The 24,344-nt window shown below is 44.2% G+C and overlaps 1 protein-coding gene and 1 long non-coding RNA gene across 3 annotated transcripts in view; one reads left to right on the top strand and one right to left on the bottom strand.

Moving 5' to 3' along the window:
- The window catches only part of LOC146785792 (von Willebrand factor A domain-containing protein 5A-like), a 541,765-nt gene that overhangs the window by 203,844 nt on the left and 313,577 nt on the right, over nt 1-24,344 (top strand). Inside the window, exon 14 of the mRNA XM_085635057.1 lies at nt 23,355-23,563. Coding sequence (XP_085491183.1) covers nt 23,355-23,563 — 209 coding nt within the window. The remainder of the gene's footprint in view (nt 1-23,354; nt 23,564-24,344) is intronic.
- LOC146785793 (uncharacterized) overlaps nt 1-24,344 on the bottom strand; it is a 258,212-nt gene that overhangs the window by 115,963 nt on the left and 117,905 nt on the right. Inside the window, exon 4 of one of the 2 annotated variants that reach the window (XR_014970801.1) lies at nt 2,671-2,752. The exons of the other annotated variant lie outside the window; for it this stretch is intronic. This is a non-coding gene — a long non-coding RNA (uncharacterized LOC146785793). The remainder of the gene's footprint in view (nt 1-2,670; nt 2,753-24,344) is intronic. 2 annotated transcript variants of the gene reach the window in all.

Genomic DNA, 24,344 nt, shown 5'->3' with positions numbered 1-24,344 from the left:
TTGACCAGGTCATCATTAAAAAACGATAAGGGGCAGTTAATATTAGGTAATATATCCATTACAGGCATACCATGGTTATATAATGGTTAAGTACATTACGGCACATATATGAGCCCCCATGCAAAATATTAACAATGAAGTCCAAAACGAGAGAGTAAAACCCTGAACAAAAGACATAAAAGTAAGGAGATAAAACAAAGTAAGGAGAGTAGAGGAGTACGTATTGCGGGACAGGCTTTTTAGGGAGGGGAAGACCCTGATGTCAGGGTTTGTCAGGGACTTTTCAGGACACAGTCAGGGACTTGAGCAAGGACTGGGAACTGGGTAGATAATGTATGCAGAAAGAGGAGTACAGCGCTACCCTGGATCATACAGGAAGTCATAGGAGAAAAGGGATCCAAAGGGGAAGCCTGCACAAAGGAACAAGATGGCTAAGACACAGAAAAGACAGGCACTCATGAGGAGATTTAGCATTCAGAATAACAACACCCAGGACAAATGTGCAAGACATATTTATGAAACAACGTTGACAATAAAGGGAAGTTTGGGGCAGAGCACTCAGGAGCTCCACATGCTAAGACTGAAGCTCAGTAAGTTCCTCACCCACAATTGCTGTTACAGATACTGACTGAAAATACCCACATATAGGATATGCATACAAAGGCAGGGTCTGTGGAGCTTATACTTATGGTAATGTTATAAATGTAACTCAAAGACAATACAGTGAACAAGAAACACCACCTAGGTAGTCATCTGTGCCCACAGATCCTGGTGATCAAACAGGAACATGCAAGGCAGTTACAGCACGGGGGTAGAACTAAACACAAGCACAATAGACAAGGAGCTAGCAAGGAGGAGTGGTGAACAGGAAAGGAAGGAAATCACAGGGCACACTTGGCAGAAAGCAGGTAACAAACATACAAGGTAACAGAATCAAGACAGCAGAATAGAAAGACAGCAAACTAGGAACTAGAACCAAGGAAATGGGAAGAAAGGCAGGGACTGGAGAAGGATATACAGAAGGGAAGGCTACAAGGGTATACTAGAATAGTGCTGAATCCGGAGTCCAGAAAACAAAGTAGCACTGAAGGCTGTGCTGGAGCTAGAACAAGAATTGAGCAAAAGCTCAAGAGCCAAGGTAGCACTACAGGCAGTTCTAGTTCAGGACCAAGGGGAACTGCTGGTGCTCAGGAACAAGGAATGCTAAGGCTCAGGACTCAAGGTAACACTGCAGGCAGTACTAATTCAGGAAGAAGGAAAAACAGCAGCAGCTCAGGAACAAGGAATAACTAAAGCTCAGGAAACACTGGAAACAAGGATATCAAAAGCTCTGGAAACAAGGGTCGGTCTCACCAGTACACAGCTACAATGACCAATGCTGGACTAAAGGGAGCTGGGGCATAAAAGAGCTCACAGTAATCATATGCATCAGGTGTGAGCAGGCTAGCAGAAGCCAGCCACAGGCGAACTGGATTCCACCACCCATTCTTGGCCTGCAGGGGTGGAGACAGAGCAGTGAGCAGGGAATTCTAGGTAATGTTGTTTCAGGCACGAGCAGGCTGGCTTCAAGCATGAGCAGGCTGGCTTCCACAAAACCTGGCATGGATTGGGAATGGATGGCCATTTCCAAGTAGAATCCAAATAGCTGAAAGTCAGTATGTGCATGGAGGGAAGGGTCCAGTAGCTTTTTATAATAGTGGAACATCCCACAAGGAGGCCCCCTGGTGGAGGGCACGAGAGCGGAGGGAGTGAATCGTGACACCCTGATATTGTTGAGAAAAATTGATGTTGTTTGTCCTTCATTACAATTTGAGATTTGTTATTGTAGTTTAAAAATTTTCTATCAAGGTTTCTGGGGAAACATATATTTGTCAAGTATTTTTCCAGATTTTGTTTTCTTTTGGACATCTAATCGAAGGTGTTGGTTAGGGGAGGTATTGGCTCATCAAGTTTATTGAGAGTTGTTTGAGGATTCCGACTAATTCCTTTGTAGTTGGGGTCCAGTCCTAATTTGTCCACTTAAGAACCTTTTTGTCCACTTCTCAGACACAGGTACTCTTAAAAGCACAGCAACCGAAGCAACAATTATTCTTATCCTGAAAGAAGCAAAGGGCCCAAAAGAGCATAAAAATGACCACCCAATATCTCTATTCAACACTGATAGTAAAATGTACACTAAAATTCTAGCCATTATTTGTTTACATGAACCAGCATGTCTGAGGTTTTAACGTAAGGGTTATGCGCAGAGGATCATTTACAGTCATGTATGAAGATTTTACATGGGGTAAGATGGTAGTATTTCCTAGCACTCAAATACACCTCCCTACACACATCAGTCAAATTCCAGCAGTCCATAAACCCTCTTAGATTCCTTATCTTCGTACCTATCACTATTCCCTGCTGTGAGGGCTTAGACCTGTCCAGTAGTTTGTCCATCACACAGTTAAAGTCTCTTTTCATCATCAATGGCATGTGGACCACCATCACAGGCAAGAGTGCAAGGCTGTCTAATACATTGGCTTGCATAGTGTTTGGGGCATATATTGAAAGAACAGCGATATTTCACTATTCAAAGCAAATTATCCTGACTCATCAGTATGCTCTTTGCATGCTGTCAATGATACCCCAGGTTTGATTCAAATCTGGACACCCCTAGCTTCTGATGAGTACCTGATGCGTATTTTCTGCTGCAGTCTTGGTCCTTCCTCCTCCTTCTCAATTTGTCCTCTTCCGAATTCATCAGGTGCATTGCCTGCAATAGATCAGTGTGCTCCTTGATTTTTGAAGTATGCATTAAACCTGTGTGTAGCAAGCTGGATCTTTATGTAGTATGTACCAAAAACAAGACAGAATGATAGGAAATGCTAGGTTCATCTTTCATGTTAAATCTTTACCAAAAACTAGAACCTAGTTATGTTCAGAAGGTTGACCCTCCACTGGAGAAACCAGCAGTTTTCTTGTGAAACCCTCGCCCACCAGGGTTGCCCCTTGATGATAAGCTTTATCATCGGGTCCATCCCGTTCCGCTGCCTAATGAGGCATTCTGCAACCTATGAACTATGTGGGAACACCTTTTGTATAATAATAAAGAGAATGTTTGAGAAATAGGAGTGTGGGCTTTAGTGTAGAGTAAAGTTGAAAAATACCTGGCTAGTGGGTATGACTAATTTAATCTGACCCCTAGTCAGTATGTTTTAAAAAGGGGGAAAGTAGGAGAGGAGAAATTATGGGGCATATCAGCAACGAGGCGATATAAAATGATCGCCGTTTTTGCGTCCGTTTTTGAGCAAAAAGCGGCGAGAATTTTATTGCCTAATTAGCAAGGTCACGGTATCACGTGAAACCTTGCATTAGCGCCCAGATTCTTAACGCCCAGCTTTGCATCTCTAATGAGATGCAAAGTGGGCGTTCCTGACCTGACATGACTTGAGAAATGTCGCTAAGCGACATTTCTCCTATCATCAAGCCCCACGCTATGAAGCATAGCGGCAAGAAAAGTAGCGATAGCCCCTGTTATCGCTACTTTCCTAACACCTGCTTCAGGACTGACTTAGCCATGATATCCTATGGAAGGTGGATATCATGGCTAAGTATGTGAGGCCCTATCATCAAGCTAACGCCAAACTTCATGAGATTATCGCTGGGTTTCCAGCGATAATCTCACATTTGGCAGTTAGCGCTAGGATTTTTATCGCTTTTGAGATAAGCGTTGCTAATAGCACGCTATCTCAGCGATAAAAATCCACGTTAGCCGGCGATAATTATCCTAGCGCTAAGTGCGCTTAGCGATAATTATCGCCGGTTGTTGCTGATATGCCCCTTAGAGTCTGCTTTCCTACAAGATCAACATGTTTCTAGTCGTGTCCCTATTGACTTTTCATCAAGATCTAGGGAAACTAATTCCCTGGGTGCACAGCTGCTCTTTATACTATATGCACAAAAACGTGCATGCTTAATGAAATATATACAATCACCACCTTGTTGGTGATTCACCTGATTGGCAGTTATTCAGTAAATCTGTGAAAATATGGCCGTGGCCCTTGTGGACATGCCTTCCTTTGTTTTAGAATACATCAATATTCTTACGTGTGCACCTCCAAGTGAATAAACGTGCAATCAAGTTTCTATGTGAACACATCTAGTGCGGTTCCCAGGGGAACCCCTTAAATAAGCCAAACATTCTGTGTTTCAAATGGTTATATCAGAATGGTACGTAAAGTTTTCTTTAAAAAGGGAGAAGAGCACTTGTGTAAACACACCACATACATATAAGACATCTGGACAATGCCTCGTGGTACCTCCGGGGGACAGAGGAACTTGTAGTCACACTCTGCGGAAACTAATTATTATGATCAGAAAGAACTGAAAACCATTGTTAAGTTCCCCAAAGAATCCAGCGATAAAGTTAAGGCCGCGCTTACCACCCCAAATTCTACCTCTGCATGCCAACCGATTTAGTTCCACCAATAGGGACACCATCTTACTCAAGTGGGGGACGTCGCAGAATTAAATCAGGAGACGGGCATCTGAACAAGGCTTTCTTGTGTTGTCGGAGCAACTAGACCGGGCATTGGCAAGACAAAATGGCTGTCTCAAATTGAACCTCTCATACGGTTCCATTAGTCTGTCGGAAGGTTGGCAATCCAAGCTTCACAGAATGAGAAAAAGGAGGGGGGGGTGTCCCTCAACCTGTGATAGGAAAAAACGGGCAAGGGAGTTAGTTTCACATGATGGGATCTTAGATGTGCCAAGGTGTATCCTTAACTGGAAAGGTAAAAAAAGGATTATAAAAGGGGTTATTAAAAGGAGAGAGAGGGGTGGCACCCAGTACAGTATGTGTTTTGATGTTCATAGGGTGCATACCACATCCATCTCCCCAAACCCAACTCATAATGTACATGTGATTATAGAGGGTACTGAGAAAACAATGACGGTGAGGTTTAGAAGTGATTATATTGTCAATGTACTGGTATCTGTACCAGGTCCAGTGACATGGGCTCTATGATGTACGGAAAAAGACCCTTGGTTATATTTTCACGACGTTTAGTGTTCATCTGGTGAATTGGCCCCACGGAGTATTTCATTCAAGCCATCTGTATGTGTTTTGAGTCTAAAGACCAATCATTGTTCCCTTTCAAGCAGTCTTGAGTTGGAATCCACTACTTCATGTATGTGTTCTAGGATGACCCACTGTGGTAATCCATGTTGTATGTTTTTTCTCCATGTACATGGGTTGACATCTTAGTGGTCGCAAAGCCACACCTTAAACTGCTGCGATGTTCGTATAGTCTTGTTTTTATCTTTCTGGTTGTCATACCCACATTGTGTAGGTTACATGGGCAAGGTATCAAGTGTACCACCCTTTGTGTGTTGCAGTTGGTAACGTTTTCAGTTGCCAAGTCATTTGGTTATTGAAAAAGATTGTTTTCTTTTTTTTATCAGGTATCAGACACTACAGCTGCTGCATGGGTAATGCCCCATGACAGGTGTTATAGTTCTTTGTATAGGTGCACTACTACCTTGTCTTGACCTCGGACCTATATGTGCCAACAGGTCTTTGAGGTTTTTTTCTCGTCTGTGGGAGAACATTTATGTAGTATAACAAAACAAGATATTCCAGGCAAAGAGCCCGGGTATTCTCTTATGAGTGGACATGGGCGTGCTCTAGCAATTCAAGGTGCTCTTTTAGGGGATAGTGTGGTCGAGCTACCTTCGGCTTATCAAAGAGGAGTGTTCAACATCTGAAAATACACATAATAGTCAAATTATGCACACGACTCAATAAGGAGATGCACACCAATTTCTAAATTGTATTTATTTTATTATTTTTATATATGCTTAAGCACCAGAATCAATATTGTCAGGTTAGTACATGTTTCAAGAGCAATACTTGGTTGGCGGCATGTGTGACTGTTGAAATACTCTGGATATTCCTGCCGTCTAGTGTTAGGTCCAGAGTTGTGCAAGTTGTTTTTCTTCGAAGAAGTCTTTCTAGTCACGAGACAGAGCGATTCCTCCTCTCGGTGATACTGCGCATGGGCATTGACTCCTTTGTTAGATTGTTTTCGCTCCTCCATTGGGTTTGGACGTGTATGCCCCTGCTCTGTGTGTCGACTCTGTTCAGTGCGACTCTTCTGTTCTTTTTAGTATCTTTGATGGTATTATTTCGGTCTCGCTTTCCACTTGTGCACTGCTTTCAAATTTCGTTGGCTCAGGCTTTGCTCAACCACCTTCCAGGGCGCCTCCCGTCTGTGGTCTACTCCACGGTGCACATATTTTCCATTGAGGATTCCTTTCTGATAGAGCACTCACCCTTCAGGTTTTGCCTGTGTTGTCATGAGAAATATCGGCACACCAACCAACACCTAGTGTCTGACTTGTATCTTTCCCTGGACCATTGTGAGGCTGACTGCGGCATATGTAAGTTTTTTTCGTCCAAAAAGACTCTTCAGGATCGAAGGGGGAGTCGGTTGCAAATGTCTTGCAGAAGTGTTGATGACACCCTAACATTTTCCGTGAGGAACATGCCCAGGAGGAGCCAGCATCGGAGGAAGTATAGGGGATCTTTTCTCCTGATGAAAGCTCTGGCTCCAATGTGAAGATCAATATGGAAATGAGTAGCCTTCCATCTGGTCAGCGCGTGAGTAACATTTCCACTGAGCCAGCTGCAACACTTATGCACTCCTCCAAACATTCACATTCAGAGGTCGCCAGACCGCCACTACTTTCGGGCCATGGTCAGATGTGAAAGATTTCTCCGATTGCCCCACACTAGGTCCCAGCGCCAAAATCTAATACCAAGAACGACCTTTGGGACCAATCCAGCAACCAATCACATCAACATTGGTGCCGACCAAAAAACTCTGATTCACACTGAAACCCTCGGTTCTGAAAAATTTGGAGCTGAAACCTTCCAAATCTTCATCAGCTTCCATGCCTCTGGTCGAACCTATTCTCAGGCAAATGGACATTCAACAACGGAAAATTGAAATCCAGGAAGGTACTTGATGGATCCTTGCTTCTCCAACACCAAAAAGGGGCTATCCTTCCAAGAAGCACTGGACAGCTCTATCACTCAAAAGAGGAAGATGAAGTACAAAGCCATCAGTCCTATACTTCTCCCTCCACCACCACCACCTCCTCTTCCCCCATTACCACTTCCAACCCCTCCTTCACCGCCTACATCTCCAACACATAACCCACTTGATGCTACACCTCCAGGGTCACTAGGTCAAATGATGGGGCGTTAAAAGGGCCATTAGAGCCCCTGACCAATGGGATGCATACAACATTGATGCCCTTCCCCTAACTACCCAGATTGTAATCCTGCTAGTCCCCCCCCCCCCCCCTCCAGAAGATGCCAATTCTTACCAACAAGTCATTACCAGGGGCAGCTGCTTTCCACAATGTTGAGCTTCACAAAGATTCTTTGGAACAGGATTTTTTGTTTGACACCTCATCTTCCACACATAGGGATACACAATATCTACTCATGCTTCCTGGCATTCTGAGGCATGCAGAAGATAATTTTAAAGAGCTAGTCCGTGCTCCAGTTATCACCCCACATGTGTACAAAAAATAAAAAGCAACCCCTTCTGACTCACTTTTTTTTATCAGGGACTCCATAGTGCCTACAACAGCTCATAAAAGAGGTAATCGCCAGGATACTGGAGACACTCTGCCACCTGAAAAAGAAAGTAGATGGACAGACGCAGCGGGGAAAAGAGTTGCAGCACAGGCTGCTAATCATTGGCATATTGTCAATACTCAAGCCCTTCTGGTCCGTTATGACAGAGCTCATTGCTACGAAATGGAGGATCTCTACAGTACCTCCCTGAAGAACACCGAAAAAGGGGACAACAAATTGTCACAGAAGGTCAGGCCATCACCGACAACTCAATCCAATGTGCACTAGATGCTGCGGATACAGCTACTTGGGGTGTGAATACCAGCCTACTTCTTAGGCCACACGCATGGCTTAAGTGTTCTGGTTTCAAACCAGATGTCCAGCAGGCAGTACTCCATATGCATTTCGACAAAGAACACTTTTTTGGGCCACAAGTAGACACTACACTAGATAAAATAAAAAGAGACACTGACACAGCTAAATCCATGAGAGCATTACAGAGCACAGCTTCCAGATGGTCCTTCCGTCGCTCAGGTAACAGGGGTGCATACAAATCCACCACTTCAGGCGCCTTCATTTCCCAACAAAATCCAGGCCAGTTTGCCTACAGTAAAACTACTTTGGAGGTTCCTACAGAGGCGGAAACAACGAGGGAAGGCCAGGGATGCCTCCACACATGGAGCAACACTCCACACCTGTCGGGAGCAGACTACAATTTTTCCACCCAGTCTGGGAATCCATCAGCACAGACCAGTGGGTACTGGACTTTATCTAACATTGCTATTGTCTGGAGCTCATTTTTACACCACCCAATATCCCTCCACACACTCACAGGTTTTAACAAGATCATCTAACACTTTTCAAGCAAGAAGTCAAAGCCCCTCTTCTCAAAGGAGCTATACAACCTGTCCCACTTCAACAGCAGGGACTGGGTGTATACTCTGTATTTCCTCATTCCTAAAAAAGACAGGCCAATAAGACCAATCTTAGATCTCAGACCTTTGAATGAAAATGTCCTCTCAGAACATTGACTTGACTTTATGGTTACACTAGACCTAAAGGACGCTTCCTTTCGTATACCAATACATCCCACACACCACAAATACCTCAGATTTGTCATAGTAGGCAAACATTACCGATTCTAAGCTCTATCATTTGGGGTGACCACAAATCCTTGGGTTTTCACAAAATGTTTGGCAATAGTTGCAGCACTCCTACACAGACAAAACATTCATGTATTTCCCTGCCTGGACGATTGGCTCATCAAAGCCAGTACCCACCTTCAGTGTTAATAATTCACTCAATTGACAGTGAATCTATTTCACAGACTAGGTTTCACAATAAACATTCCCAAGTCTCATCTTCAACTTCTCCAAATTCAACCTTACCTATGGGCCATCCTCAACACACAGTTAGGACTAGCTTATCCCAATGCTGCTTGAGTTCAGAACTTTCAGATAACTCTACCACAGTTCCCGCCAAACAAAACTGTTACAGTTCCGGCACTGATGTGTCTGCTAGGAATGGTGGCCTCTTGGAACGTAAGCCACAATTCTCCTTCCCAACTTTCAAAAGTAGGGCTTTCCTCAAATAAACCTTTTCGCCACAGCTAAAAAGAAAAATGCCCAAACTTTGCTTTCATGTATCCACACCCACTCCCCAAGGACAACACACTATGAATGAGTTGGTCTTGGATATTTGCCTACACTTTTCCACCTCTCCCTCTCATTCCCTTTCTAGTTTGGAGGCTTAGGCAAACATCTTTCACTATTATTCTAGTAGCTCTCAGTTGGGCACGTCAGCCCTGGTTCACATCACTGTTGGATCTCTCATAAGTTCCTCACGGGAAGCTCCCCAACAGGTCAGACTTTCTCTGTCAGAATCGAGGACAAATCAGACACCCAGATGCCAAAGGTCTCAATTGAGCAATTTGGCTCCTGAGATCATAGGGTTTGGTTATCTTCATTTACCTGAAGAATGTATGAACATTCTTAAACAAGCACGCAAACCCACAACTAGAGCATTTAATGATGAAAAGTGGAAATGTTTTGTTTACTGCTGCCAACCCAAATGAATTGAGCCAATGAAAGCTACAGGGCAAGACATTTTCTGCTACCTACTGCATATGCAGAAGGATAATTTAGCCTACGCTTCCATTAGGTTATACTTTGCTACAGTGGCTATCTATCTCCAGAACAGACCGCACCCATCACTATTCGAAATTCCAGTCGTTAAGGCCTATATGGAAGGTCTAAAAATAGTAACTCCGCCTAGGGTTCCTCCAGCACTCTCTTGAAACCTTAACATTGATCTAACAAGACTCATAGGTCCCCCTTTTGAGCCTCTTCACTCATGTCTCCTTCAGTTTCTTTAATGGAAAATGACATTCTTAGTTGCCATTACCTCACTCAGACTGTTTACTGAGCTCCAGGCTTTAACCCTAGAAGAACCAATCTTCCAAATATATAGAGACAAACTGTTTCTTCGTGTTAATCCCAAATTCCTACCTAAGATAGTCTCTCAATTTCGTATCAATCAATCCATTGAACTATCTTTAATTTCCAAAACCCTGATTCTGTAGTATAAAGAAATCTTCATATTCTAGATGTAAAAAGAGCCCTCATGTTCTACATAGATAGAAGTAAAACTTTCAGGAACACATAGCAACTCTTTGGCGAGACCTATTGCACTGGAAATGCAATCGGTCTCGCGTGAGTTGGAGTTATTAGCATTATAAATGCCAGTGTTTTTTACCTAGCCATGTTGCAGGCTGCTGTACCATATGTGGCCAAAAGATGTCCAATTGGACCTCTTTTGGCCTCATATAGTACTGCACCCTGCAAAGTTGGAGTTATAGGATTTATAAAGTGGAGAAGTGTAGCTCACTGGTTAGAGGAGGCATACTCTGAAGCAGAGGTCAGACCCGGGACCAGGGTTCAATTCCCGACGCGGCAGGGTCCGGAGCCCAATTGTCCACGGACTCGATAATTCTCGCTTCGGTGCCCACTCTAAGCACGAGTTCACACTATGCAGCTCTGGGCAACAAGCTTGCTTAATCTCCACAACGGCCCCCCCGCGGCGGGATGCCTGGCTTTCACCTTGGGGATGCCCAGTACGGGTTATCTTACAGGGAAAAACCAGGACGGGTTCCCAATGCAAGCGCCAAGATGCCCAAGGGTAAGTTGAGCGCTATATAAGAACACATAATAATAATAAATGCCAATGTTTTTACCTAGCCATGTTTCAGGGTGCAGTACCATATGTGGCCAAAAGAAGTTCCATGGGACCTCTTTTGGTCACATATGGTACGGCACCCTGCAGAAGATATGGTAAATCCACCCTACCCATAATTCATGGCATGCAAGATAGTACCACAAATACATTCAAGTAGCTATGTCCATATATACAACTAGTAGCATTGAAATGTGACAAAAGAGTTAATATATTAATTCCAGATTAGGTTGTACTCTGTGTGGAGCTGATGAAGGGAAGTTTATAGAAGGTCTCATATAAATGTGAGATGTTCTTGTGAGTAAAGTAACCACTGCCAGCCTTGCTTAGGACCAAGCTTGTGTCCTGCCTGAAGCCCTTTAAGAAAACAGTGCTCTGAGGCTGTAATTGACACCTACAGCGTAATAACACATGTAACAGTGGGTGTCTTCATGGGAGGTTACATGAAGAGACAGGAGGGTACTAAGAAGGGACTTCTAAGCTTATTGACCAATGAAAAGCCACCATATACAAAGGACGGACAGGTGCCAATTAAAAAGATGGGCGGAAAGTGGGCGGAGCTTTATGCCCATAACCTAACTACAGCATGTCTTGAAGAGACAGTGCAAGCACTGCCTAGGGGAGACCTAAAATGGAGCTACTATGTCATTGTTAGGAAATATTCCCATTGCCAACATTTTGTAAAGCTGGTACGTGGTCTACCCCACACATTTAGCAAACACTACATGCAGTGCTACGTACCCTTTTCCAGACAGCTGCTACTCCCACAGGCTAGCCACTGCTTTTAAGGAGGGACTGTTTTATAGTCTGTGCAGAGCATGTGTATCTACAGCCACACATGCCAATCAAACTGATTATGTTACTTACCCTGTTGTTAGCTTCTGTTTGTGGCATGTAGTGCTGTAGATTCACATGTGCCTTTCCTCCTTCCCGGACACTTGGGGCCATTCTAGTTACATTACATTTTTATATGATACCATTACATTTAGCATGGAGATCTTTGTTTTTGCACACTCCCTTCTCACCTGCCTGCGGTAAAACAATCTAATAAAGGAGTCGCTGCCCATGTGCAATATCACCAAGAGGAAGAGTCACTCGGTCTTGTGACTTGAAAGACGTCTTCAAACAACTTCACAACTCCGGACCCAACACTAAATGGCTGGAGTATGCAGAGCATGTGAATCTACAGCACTAAATGCCACCAACAGATGCTTACAGGGTAAGTAACAGCCCTTTCAATTAAACAGTCAACAGTTTTCAGAGGCTGCAATGACCTCTGGGACATGAGGTGTGTAGGAGCAAGGTTCAAGGCAGCATATTACCTCTAGTGGCAGGGCAGCCGGGTGCTGCAGTGGTGCCAAACACCGTCAGGTGCCCAATGCTGGTCAATGGCTATTGGCCTTTGTAGAGAAATGCTGCAGTGTCAGACTGGGAGGTCAATCAGGCTGAACTAACAGGGGTGCTCAGACCTCACAAAGCTTAGGGTCAGGGGGACACCTCTGGTCCTCTTCTCCACGGGCCAGGGGCGACTGGTGCAGAGGTGTCCTTAGAAGCTGGGTTTTTGTCACTGGGACCAGTCGTGGTAGATGGGACCTATAAAACGATGTTGCAGGCGGCATCCAGAAGTCCACAGCGGGGTAACCCCAGGTGGGCTTCGAGCCTGGAGATTCTGGGGACCGCGTTGGCACCGTTGGCCCACTTCAGCTCAGGTTAGGCAACTCAGGTGCAGGGGTGCTTCCCTCTGCCTGCTTTTTGTGGTCTTGGAACCTCACAGCTCAGTCTTTGGTACCTGCAAGATGCAGTGAAGCTGCCCCACTGTTTCACAGGAGTTCCTGTGTCTTTGGATAAGTGTTTACAGGACAACGCAACTTTGGTGCTATTGTCGAGAATAGGCGAACAAGCCGGCCAAGGCTGGTGCCAGGTCAGTTGCTTTTTCTGCAGTTCTTGCTTTCACAGCTCTTCGGCCCTCGTTGTTGTCAGCAGGATCTGCTTCCCTGGTATTGAGGGTAGGAAGATAGCCAATGGGCTACCTGCCCTTGGGGTCCCTATGCCCCCTATATGACCTCTTCTTGGGGAGGTGATCATACCTCTGTCCCAGAATACTTGATTTAGCCGTCACCAAGATAGATAACTTTACCTCCACCCTTGGTAGCCCACGTTAGGGGTGGCACTAGCCTGAGAGTGGACATGCCTTTTAGACTTGCTAATTTTCCCTCCTCTCCTGGTGCCAAATGGCTCTGGGCAAAGGTGGGTTGGCTACTTCTCTGTGAGAGAAATCAGATACGCATACCAAAGGTGGTAGGCCCTTTGAAGCTCCCTGGCCTGGGAATGCTAATCCGCAGATCATCCTGTGGGAGGAGGTGAAAACACCCCCTGCTCGAGCAGACCCATTTATGGTCCTCTGAGAGCAAAAGCCCTCACCCTTGGGGGTCAGAAACTCGTCTCTGGTGGCGAAAACTAGTCCGTCAGCACACCAGTGGCTGGTAGGTTTTCAGGGGGCATCTTTAAGGTGCCATCTGTGTGCATGTATTACTAAATCCGATACTGACATCAGTGTGGGCTCATTAATACGAGAGGTTTGATACCAAACATCCCTGTTGTCAGTGAAGCAATCAGCTAGCTGGGGAACTCATGTTTACCAGTGTCCAGCACACTCTCTCGAAACGGCTTCCTGGATCACTCGGACTGGTAGTAATGGTACTGACCAGCACAGGGGCATACCTGCTCATTCAGATATACCTTAACATGTAGTATAGTGCACCCTCCCTTGCATGCGGTAGGGGTATACTTATACTGCATACAGTGTTGGCAGACATGGCACACAGGCTGTGTGCCATTTTGGGTTTTCACTTGGGGCCGCACCTAGACATGCATGCCTGCAGTGGCAGTTTGCATGAGCTCGGCGAGGGGGTTCTTAAGGTGGCACAATTCATGCTGCCGCCCTTAGGGACCCTCTTTAGTACCTCAAGCCCTAAGTTAAAGGGGGAACATTTACTTGGGAGTTTTAGAAGGTTGTCAAGTATTTCCAATTTGGGAAACTATCTTACAGTTTGGGAAAAGCGATCTGGCACTGGGGGTCTGGTTCGCTGGAACCCATTGCACTTCCAGTTGAATTCACATCAAATACCAGGCAAAAAGTGGGATTGACCATGTTGAAAAGGGCACTTTCTTACACTTTGTCTCTTGAATAAGTTACTCATACCTCCTATATTTCAAATAGCAGAATGGTGTATGTGTTGCAATCTTTCTGAAGAACCACCGGAAACTACTATTGAGCCCCTCCTCCATAAGAGCAAGTTCAAAATTGCTCCTGCTTAAAAATGCAAACCACAAATATGGAAAAGCGTCTCAGAGCTATGGCAGGAAAATGTTGTCAAATTCCTGGGGGGGGGCGGGGGGGGGGTGCGGGGGTGCTTTGAGTCTGCGGGTTAGATTGGGGAGGTTAAATCATTCACCCAAAACTCACCTCCCTGTCAGTTACAATGCTCCCAGATATATTCAACATTGCTGATCACCTCTGCCTTGCTATAACAAGCATTTCTGAAGGTGTGTACCAAAAAAATAGAAATATGTCCTATCACTTCAGCTCATCTCCTGTAGCAGGCATGGTCATCTGCAGTTCACGGAGGGATATTTGGGGGTTTGCTGTCACTCTACTCTGAGCCCTCTGAGCCCATTTCTGCAATGGACGCCGTGGATGTCAGTTTGTTTTTGTAGACCATGAGCTCGCTTTGGAGACACAGCAGATTGCCTTTCAAATAGAGTTCTCTACCTAAAAAGACCCAGCTCTTGATTAGGTCTGCATCTGTACCTCATGAGTCCTGTACCCTCTGTTGTCCGGTGCAGAGCGTGTTCTGTTTGATTTAGAACAATTCTCTCCCCAGCCCCATGCCTCCCAGGAACTCGAGAAGAAGTGAGGCGTGGCATGGAATTTCAAGGTAGTGGAAAGAGTAACAACCGGGTCTGATGGCTCAGTGGACTAAAGCATCAACTGCAGCGGCCTGTGTTTGACCTCATGGTCACAGGTTCAAATCCCGGCGGGTCCACTCAGCCTTTCATCCATCTGAGGTCGATAAAATGAGTACCATTGAGTTGGGTAACAATAAACATCTGTTATTCAGCGCCAAGAGACCTATGGGTGAACGTGCGCTTTACAAATACACATGTTATGTTATGTATTTGAGTCCTAGCTTAAAACGATTTAGTTCAACTTATTGAAAGAGACTGTGTCGATGTTGTGCTGCCACATTATAGTCCAGACACGAGTACTTTGCTATTTTCAACAATGATGAGACCGTGTTGTGTCTCTCTTTGAGCAGGTCACGATTTCTGTAGTTTAACAGTCTTGTCACTATTCGCTGCAGTAAGCTCTGCTGTCACAGGAGGTCTTTTTTGCAGAACCAGTCTTCTAGGAACAGTTCCATAGTATGCCCTTTGGTCTTTTCAGGCAGTTCATCATCCTCATGGTTACACTGTGAACTTCTGATCTCCTCTTTGGCATAGTATTCCTGGTATCTGATTATTTCTGATATGTCTGTCACCAGTGCATGCATTCCCTCCATTTCAAGTTGTAGCATTGTCAGCTGGTTTTCATTTGTAACGCCCTGAACGTCTCAGGATCGTTTAACAGACACGACAATGAGGACGCAACCACTAGTGAAGGGTTAGTTGTTTTAATGAAGGCAAATATAATACAAAGAATAAACAAGTTATAGTCACTGGAATCCTCCAGGCTAAGTACGTTACCAGCCCACAGCACGGATGGTCCTAACCGTCCTCTGCATATACGCCGGTCCCGGCGTATGCCAACAGAGGGCAGAAATGAAATGGCCGACAATGCCAATCGGTAGGCTGTGAGGGGCACGAAGAGTGTTGGGGAGAATCGAGGAGTCAGGGAAACACCCAGCCGGGGTCTCTACCTGAAGGGAGCAGCCGCTCAACCTCTTCCTCAGACTGCACCGGGACGCGGAGTCACCTCCTGGTGATGCGTCACCGATACCCCAATCACAAGCAAGAAGACTGAACCGAGAGCAGCCGCTCGATCGATCCTGTGGACTTCCGAGTCTGTAACGCGGCAAACACCTCCTGGTGTGCGTTACAGCTGGCAGTCCCTGTGTCTCTGGTCGGGCTGGGAGTTACGACTCCAACCAGCAAAAGCGCCACTGCGCTTGGACTCAGCCGAGTCAAAAAGCGAAGCTCAATGGTTGACCGGTAGAGCTTCCGGGTCCTTCACAGGTGACGATGGGGCAAGACACGGCCCAGGGAGTAACGACTCGACCTACCTCCGTTCTTGCCTTACTGGAGCACCACTCCGGAACACTGCTCTTCACGAAGCAGGTACGTCGGTGTGAACACAATATCCGACAGCGTTGTACCTCCCGGTTCCTCCCTTTATAGGGCGTGTTTTCCTTGAGTTATGTAACAGCTCTCCTGTTTACATAAGGGCGTGTTTCCTTGAGTTATGTAACAGCTCTCCTGTTTACATAAGGGCGTGTTTCCCTTGAGTTATGTAACAGCTCTCCTGTTTACATAAGGGCGTGTTTCCCTTGAGTTATGTAACAGCTCTCCTGTTTACATAAGGGCGTGTTTTCCTTGAGTTATGTAACAGCTCTCCTGTTTACATAAGGGCGTGTTTCCCTTGTATGACAGGAATTCTTGACATCATTCACCTTCTGCCAGGATTTTTGAATACGCACACAGCAGCCCCAGGTCAAGTACCATCAAGTTTATATTGGATTCTAGGACTTCTCATGTTTTCTGTATGGCTGGCAAAATGTTGACCAGCTTAACCAATGATGTCAACATTGTCTTAACTTCTTTAACCGCCTTTGAGGATTTGGTCAGGCTGAGGATGGCAATCGCCCTGACTTCTGTGATTTCATCACTACTGAGACTCATGAAGGTTGTTTTGGCTACTTCGGCTTGCCTATAATAAATCAATTGCACCTGGTCTTTGTAACTAGTGATGTATTTTCCACTACCAAGACTCAAAGGTGGTTGTGGCTGCTTTGGCTTGCCCATAATGAATCAATTGCAGCTGGCCTTTGTGACTAGTGATGCATTTTCCACCACCAAAACTCAAAGGCAGTGTAGGCTGCTTTGGCTTCATCAAAATAAATCAATTGCACCTGGTCTTTGTGACTAGTGATGTATTTTCCACTACCAAGACTCAAAGGCAGTGTAGGCTGCTTTGCCTTGCCCATAATTAATCAATTGCAGCTGGCCTTTGTGACTAGTGATGCATTTTCCACCACTAAGTCTCAAAGGTGGTTGTGGCTGCTTTGGCTTCTCCATAATAAATCAATTGCAGCTGGCATTTGTGACTAGTGATGTATTTTTCACAATCAACACTAACAGAGCTCATTAAGTCACTGTTGAGCCAAGCAAGACTTTTTTCCTCTCTTTTTATGATCTGAGTGGCTTCTTAGTCCAGAATGGCTTTGGGCGAAGTGTGTTTGTGTTGCTACAGTAATGCTGATGTACTCTATCAAGACCTGGTTCAAAACACTGCTCCAGTCAACATCAAGCAGTCAAAGCCCCCCACTCCTTCCCCCTAACCTCCTATTCCTCCCTAACTTTAAAGGAACATAGTGCCTTGTATAGGACGTCTTTGCAAGGAACAATAACCAGTAAAATTGTGCCTGGTGCAGGGGAGCGCACAGTCATATGTGTAAGTGAACCATATTGGAGTCTTTGGTCAGCCCATCATTCATTTATAGCTATGTGTGCGCTAAGCAGCACCACTACTAGACGTTAGTAAATGTTCAACCGTCCCCGTGCAAGCAGAAGTAGAGATGACGGAACTGGTAAATTGACTCCTTTCTATGAAACATAGCAGTAGTCAATGTTTACTGTATTTTGACGTCAAAATACAAATGCATGTGCTGTTGAGAGTATTTAAGACGGGTTGAAATCTCTTTATTGTCTTGACTAGTGATTTGACCCTGATCAGACCATTTTTGATTTATGGATAGACTTGTTCATACTCACAGTTCGGATTTGTTGGTAGTAGACAACTCTTAATGCTTCACTGTCCCATTCTTGTCGGTATTAGACAACTCTGAAGGCTTCACTGTCACATTGATGCCAAAAGGAAGAAATTGAACTTAAATCTTTGACTTTCTTTTAGTACACAGAGGGCTTTCCAGTGTCCTTTGCATATTTTCTTTGGAAATTGATATCCTGAGGACCCGCAGTAAATATCCAGTCTGCCTTTCTGCTCCTGTACAATGGGATGCTATTTGGAGCAGCTTGAGCTTTCTGAGTGGCAGAAGCTGAGGCTAGCCTGAGGGAGCCTCGAGTTCAAATATAAACCTCCATTCCACAGCTTTGGCGTTTTCTCACATTCAAATGCCCTGCAATATTGCTCATGTTCTTTCTGAGAGTCCTCTATACACTTAACATAGTAGAATTTAGGAAACACATTTATTACAGCAGCCTATCTGCCTCGTATGAATCTTTCTGGATTGGCCTGGAGTTACAGTGGTCTGCCCTAGGAGACTGTCTTCAGATTGTTTCTCTGTAGTATTGTGCCAGATTGTCCCCCAGTATATCTCTGACTATTTTAATTATTTTCAAAATCAATTTGCTTTCATGGAATGTGAAATCGCTTCCTCAGATGAGATTTAATTAGGCTTTTTTCTAGTATTGTCTTTCTTTTGGTTTGTGGTCCTTCGGGAGTCTCCCGGCTCTGATGCTCAATACCAGAAAAAACACAAGCAGAAGTGAGATAATTATTTTATAATGTGTTTGGAACTGAACAGAATGTAACACAAATACTCTTCAGGAGCTGCAAGATGTGGCCTCAAGAAACTCTTTGCTAACAACAATCGCAAGGAATTGATCTACAGTCTCCATCTCGTACACATTCCAGAACATTGTGATATTCGTTCTAGTTTTCTCCCATTGCTTTCATTGATAGGCAGGATATGTTGCTTCTCTGTTTTAGTGAGTGTTGGAGGGGATGTCTTTCCTCAAATTGTACATCTTCTAATAATGCTGCAGCTGCCTTACCTGGTTCTTTGAAAAATTGGGACATGTGTTCTAAATGGGAGCATAGTTCCAATCACACATCTGGGGATGAAAACAAAAATTGTATTCTGCTAAATTAATCAAGGCTGGTAATTATATCAGTTATGTGCTGTGCCTTTTCCTGCTCCGCTTGTCATCTCCTCTGCCGTGGACGGGCTCTGCGTTCCTGCTGGCTTCTGCAAAGGAATCACTTGCTTCCCCTGTGGATGCTTTTGCTAATCCCCTTCTCCTCATCAAGAAAGATTTAAATCGAAAGCTCTTCCACAAGCCCCTCAACATAGGGGCCCTCAGGGGCCAGACCCTCATCCTCAGAGTCTGCATGGTTGATGACTCCATTGTGGCCTCTTTTACCATGGGTAACCCTGCTGTCCGAGGAGTCTGCTTTGAGTGGGAAATATCCTTGCTTGATTTGCTTTAGCTCATGTTCTCAAGCATGTACTTCCGGTACAGGAATCCATGGTCTTACATACACAATCCGAGATTCAGATCCCCAGTGTTGAGTTATTGTTTGACCTATGGCCAGTGATCCCTAATGCCTGTGATAGAGCTAAAAAAAAAGGTTAAGTAGTAATGAATCCTTATTGTGACAGTGTTGTTGGATCAGGAGGATTTTGAATTGCGTGTGTAGACCCTGTGATATACATTTAATTGAGGTTTGTTGTTGACTTTATTCAGCAATATTATTTGAACAGTAGCATGTGAACGTTAGCCACTCTGCTAATCGCATGTACAGTCTGTGCATTATTTTTTCATTACCTCACACAAGGTACATCTTAAAATGTCCTGACCTGATGTTCGGGCATGGAGGTACAGGAAATGCTCACATTTCTAAGTTAAATAGTGTATAAGAACTCCAAGTTTCAGATTCTCACACAAGGACTTTTCAGTTCTAGGTGTCACTATGCCGGTCACCTGAGGGCCCTGCCTATGGAATAACACAGACTCTACAAAGGGAAGAGAACTATGAGGCAATTTTATGTCTTTCTGGCATATCAGCAGAAATTGAAGGGGAAGGTCTTATTAGCCTTTAATACAAAATTTGATTTTTTTCAGTTTTCTCTTTTTAATATCCATATAGCATAGTGTCAGAAATTCAAATGCAGGCACTTTTTAGCACTTAATGTAACATAGGGTCTATATTATCCCTTTTTCATTTTTGATATCCATCTGTGCTAATATTTTCCTGATATTTAATTGTATATATCAAAAGTATTTTGCACAGGCTCTGACAGGTCTACGGCAATTTTGATACTAGTCCATCCTTGTGAACTACTGGCACAGGAGGGTTGGTGACACAACATCCTTGTCTGTTTTCCCTGGTCTTTGGATCTACAGACTACCTAGATAACTGCAAGGGCTAAGGATTTTGAAATTAAATCAAAAAACAGTTGGATGCAATTGGGGAGACCACTACCATGGCCACTCTTGTCACCCATTGAATTCTTCAACCGTTTAGCAAGTACCTACCAGCAAGTAAGAAGGCAGAAGCAAAAACCATACTTAAAGAGGAAGAATGAACCACGTGGAGCAAGGAGAATGCATTATCACTGACCCATGAAGAGCTTATCATAATATACTACTTTAGGCCGCAGCATTTGATCGAATATGTGTTCTTACTTTGCAAAGCATTAGTGCGCATACTGTTAGTACGCATTTTTTACTTCGGATATGTCGTTACTACGCATTTCTTTCCTTCGCATGCTTTTACTTCGCGTCTGCTTCTAACACTAAAACACTACCCTAAAACCTAATACTCTACCCTCAGCACAACCCTGCCCCTAGCCTGAGTCTCCTCACTAATCCCATACACTACCCCACACAACCCCCTACTTCCCTGAACCCTAAAACCATACACTACCCCCACAACACTACCCTACCCGTAACCCTAAAACTCTACCCCAGCTCGACCCTTCCTCTATCCCTACACTAACACAATTACACAACACACAACTCTACACAACACTAACACAAGTACGACACTACACAGCCCCACTTACCTCTTTCCATGCGTGGTTCCCTTCTTCTCTCCCTTCCTGCTTCCTCCGTCGTTGCCACTCAGGATATAAACCTTTTTTTTGCAAATGGCCACCGTGACGAGCTCCAAGAGCGGCGCCTGCCCCCTACGCATGCGGCGTTAGTACGCATGAGATGTAACAGCGCGTACTAAAGGCAGTGCGTTGCTATATCGCATGCGTAGTAACGCTTGCGAAGTAATGGCATGCGTAGAAACAGTCGCGCACTAATGGCTGTTTACCATTTGACCTTGTGAACAGGTCAAGGCTGTGGGCTATCCTACTGGCCTATGGGCTGGATGAGCCACTGGTTCATTTTCTGGCATATCTCCATAAAGACCTTGAGGCTCAGGTGAGGATAGGTAGTGGGGGAGAGGTTTCGGGAGTCATTAAGGTCGGAAGGGAGGTCAGGCAGGGATGTGTCCTGGCCCCCCTCCTTTTTATTATCTATATTAATAGCCTAAATAAGTCTTTGGTACCTATGACCCAAGATGTCCCCATGATTCTCGGGAAACCTCTTCCTGTACTACTTTACGCAGATGATGCAGTTCTTATAGACCGCACTCCTAATTCTCTACGTATCCTAGTACAGTCCTTTGTTAAATTTATGGATAGTTTGGACTTGTGCGTAAATTTAAAAAAATCATTTTTAATGTCCTGTGGCCCTAGAAAACGCCAGCTTAGTTCTATTGTTGCTGGCAATCAAAAATTGACAGGTACCTGTAAATTCCCTTATTTCGGAGTAGTCTCTGCTGAGAACGGCTCCAGGACTGAGCATCTTACTCACTCCAGGAGCAAGTTCTCAAAGACTATTAATTCTATTTTTAGTTTTCCTCACCCAAAGAACACAGGTGCTATTTTAGCTATTTTAAACATTTTTAAATTACAATGTGTCCCTGTGGCTACGTACGGAGCTGAGATTTGGGGCACTGCAGATAGTTCCTGCATTCAGCAGGAAGATAACCGGTTTTGTAGAAAGCGAGTATCCCAATCTCGACCCCACAATACATTTGCCACAGGGAATTGAATTTAAATTATATATACGATTTTATACGCACTCGCCCAGCTCTCTTCTGGCTATCAGTCTGGAAGAATCAGGCAGCCACCTTAACTAAAAACATTATAACAGACTGTTTGAAGTGTGAGAAGGGGATGGATATTCCTTGGCTATCTGGAGTGTATCAAAGCTTATGCAGCGTCAATAAGGGCTACGTTTTCTTAAGTCCTAGTGAAGCAGAAACTGTAAATAAAAGAGAACTCAGAAGCGCTCTTTATTCGTTATATAGCACCATAAGAACTGTGTCGGAATCAAATAAACCTACTGTTTCCAGTTACATGGCCTACGAACGGCACTGCTACCCCCTACCAAATTATCTCACCTTACCTATGAGTCGGTGGGAAAGGAGCCTCTTATTCCGCCTGAGGGCTGGGACAGTTAAATTTGCTTTGTGTTTCCTATTGGGTTATCATCCAAAACTTGATTCACTACCCTGCTCATGTGACGGGGTGAGTGGCCAATCAATTCAACACTTTTTGTTTTTCTGCAAATATTACATGAAATATATCAAGTGGCTTCTTCTCCCATTTTTTAATAAGAGCAGGCCTATTAGTTTGGTTTCTGCTTATTCATGTATACTTGCCTTGTGTGATGAATACCTGGTTTTTTGTCAAAGCACACTTTTGAGAATTGCCACCAGGGCGCGTAAGACAATGTCTAATCACTGAGTTTTATTCACGTACGGACAGTTCTTAGTCATTGATTGGATTCGTTTTATATATTAGTGATTTATTTATTATTGAGGACTCTTGTTTTATTCTTTCATTAGAATTTTCTGATACTGTGTTGATACAACTGTAATTCTAACTATTATGCATTGTTACTTTTTTTCCCTGTCATTTTTAACCATTGTCGTACTTTTATGGATACTATGTTTATCCGAATAAAGTTTTGTGAACTGAACTGCTACTTTAGGCAAGTAGACATATTTTTAGTTTAACCTCAATGAACCTGTATAGGTGACTTCGAAAGAAGACAGCTGAACTTTGGCAGGAGGTGGTCACCAGCTTTGACATTGTGGGAAAGAGACAACATAAATACACCAGACTCCAGGGATGGGGCAGTGGGGCACACATTGTTAGCTGGCGAGAGATCTGGGATGGGCACAGCCATAGGATGGGATGACAAGGGGCCCTCCTTCTCGCTTCACCAATGTCATAGATTTCCTGGCCCCTACTCAGACCCTCCCATAGGCTCTTGCATACTTGAGGGGATTCATTGGCTTGGGTCAGTTAAAGTTGAGCTGGTTGGATATTTGGAATTTAGAAGGGGATGGTCAAGTGATATGATGCTGTTGAACACTCTACTATTTAAGGTACAGTGAGCTTTAAGTAAAAAAAAACAATAAAAAAGATTTCAAGAGGAAAAAGTAATTCTAGTGTCATTCTCTTCCTAGACTCCCCATTCACCATCTAGCAGCAAAGAATATGCTTCGTGACTTGGAGTCAGGAACCAACAGTGATGACAAAGATGTGAAGAAAAGAATTCTGGAGACGAGCCTGCAGTCCGGAGTTATCTGTTCACACACAGCATTCATTGCAGTGAACAAAGACTTGAACCAGCCCATTCAGGGGCCCCTAGTACAGCGGAACATACCACTGCCAGGTAAGTGGAGAATTGAGCCATGCTTGCTTTTGTAAAGGTGGGAAAAGGAGAAAACTTAGAAGAAAGACAAGACTGCAAAGGCAATTCTTGGCATAAATTACCTGATTTATTAAAAGTGCCATTTGAGCGTGTTAGGTGCACCTCAGGGAGGTCCTGTAGATGTGTAATTTAGAGAGATCCAAGAAGGAGGGTTTGAACTTAATTGAAATCCTAGAAAAATGTAAAGGCCCACATTTCTTAACACTTTGTGCTAGATGATACATTGTGACTAAGAGCTGCAAAGTCAGCAGTTTTCTATTCTAAGACAATGGGGCTCAAATGATGTCAGTCAGAACTCCTGAAAAGTCCCAGAAGCAAGTGTGTTAGCATAAGCCAATCAATAATTAATAATTGCAGAATCTCCCATGAAGGGAAACAAAGAATAGCGCAACTATGCCTTGGCAAAGCCAATTAGTCAAAGCAAAAATAATAATGGAACTAAACCTATATATAATCTGCCTAAGTTCGCCTACATTCTGCTCTCCATCAAAGGTCTGCCCTCTCCTTCACTGCATCTGCAAATCACTTCTGCCCTCTTCCCTTCATTTCTGGTTCGGAATCTGAAACTCCTCTGCAGCTTTGCATCTCTAAATCTCTGTCTGTCTGTCTCTCTCAAAGGGCTACTAAAGTCTTCCTGCCTGTGTTCTGAAAAGCGTCCTCTCTCCTCCTGTTCTCTTTCCTCTCTCTTTCCCGAAACTCATAACTAGGAACGCGTTTATCAAATAATAATGTTACAAAGCAT

The sequence above is a fragment of the Triturus cristatus genome, chromosome 11 (assembly GCF_964204655.1).
Source record: "Triturus cristatus chromosome 11, aTriCri1.1, whole genome shotgun sequence".
Lineage (NCBI taxonomy): Eukaryota > Metazoa > Chordata > Amphibia > Caudata > Salamandridae > Triturus > Triturus cristatus.
This window is presented reverse-complemented; position numbering and strand designations above follow the sequence as displayed.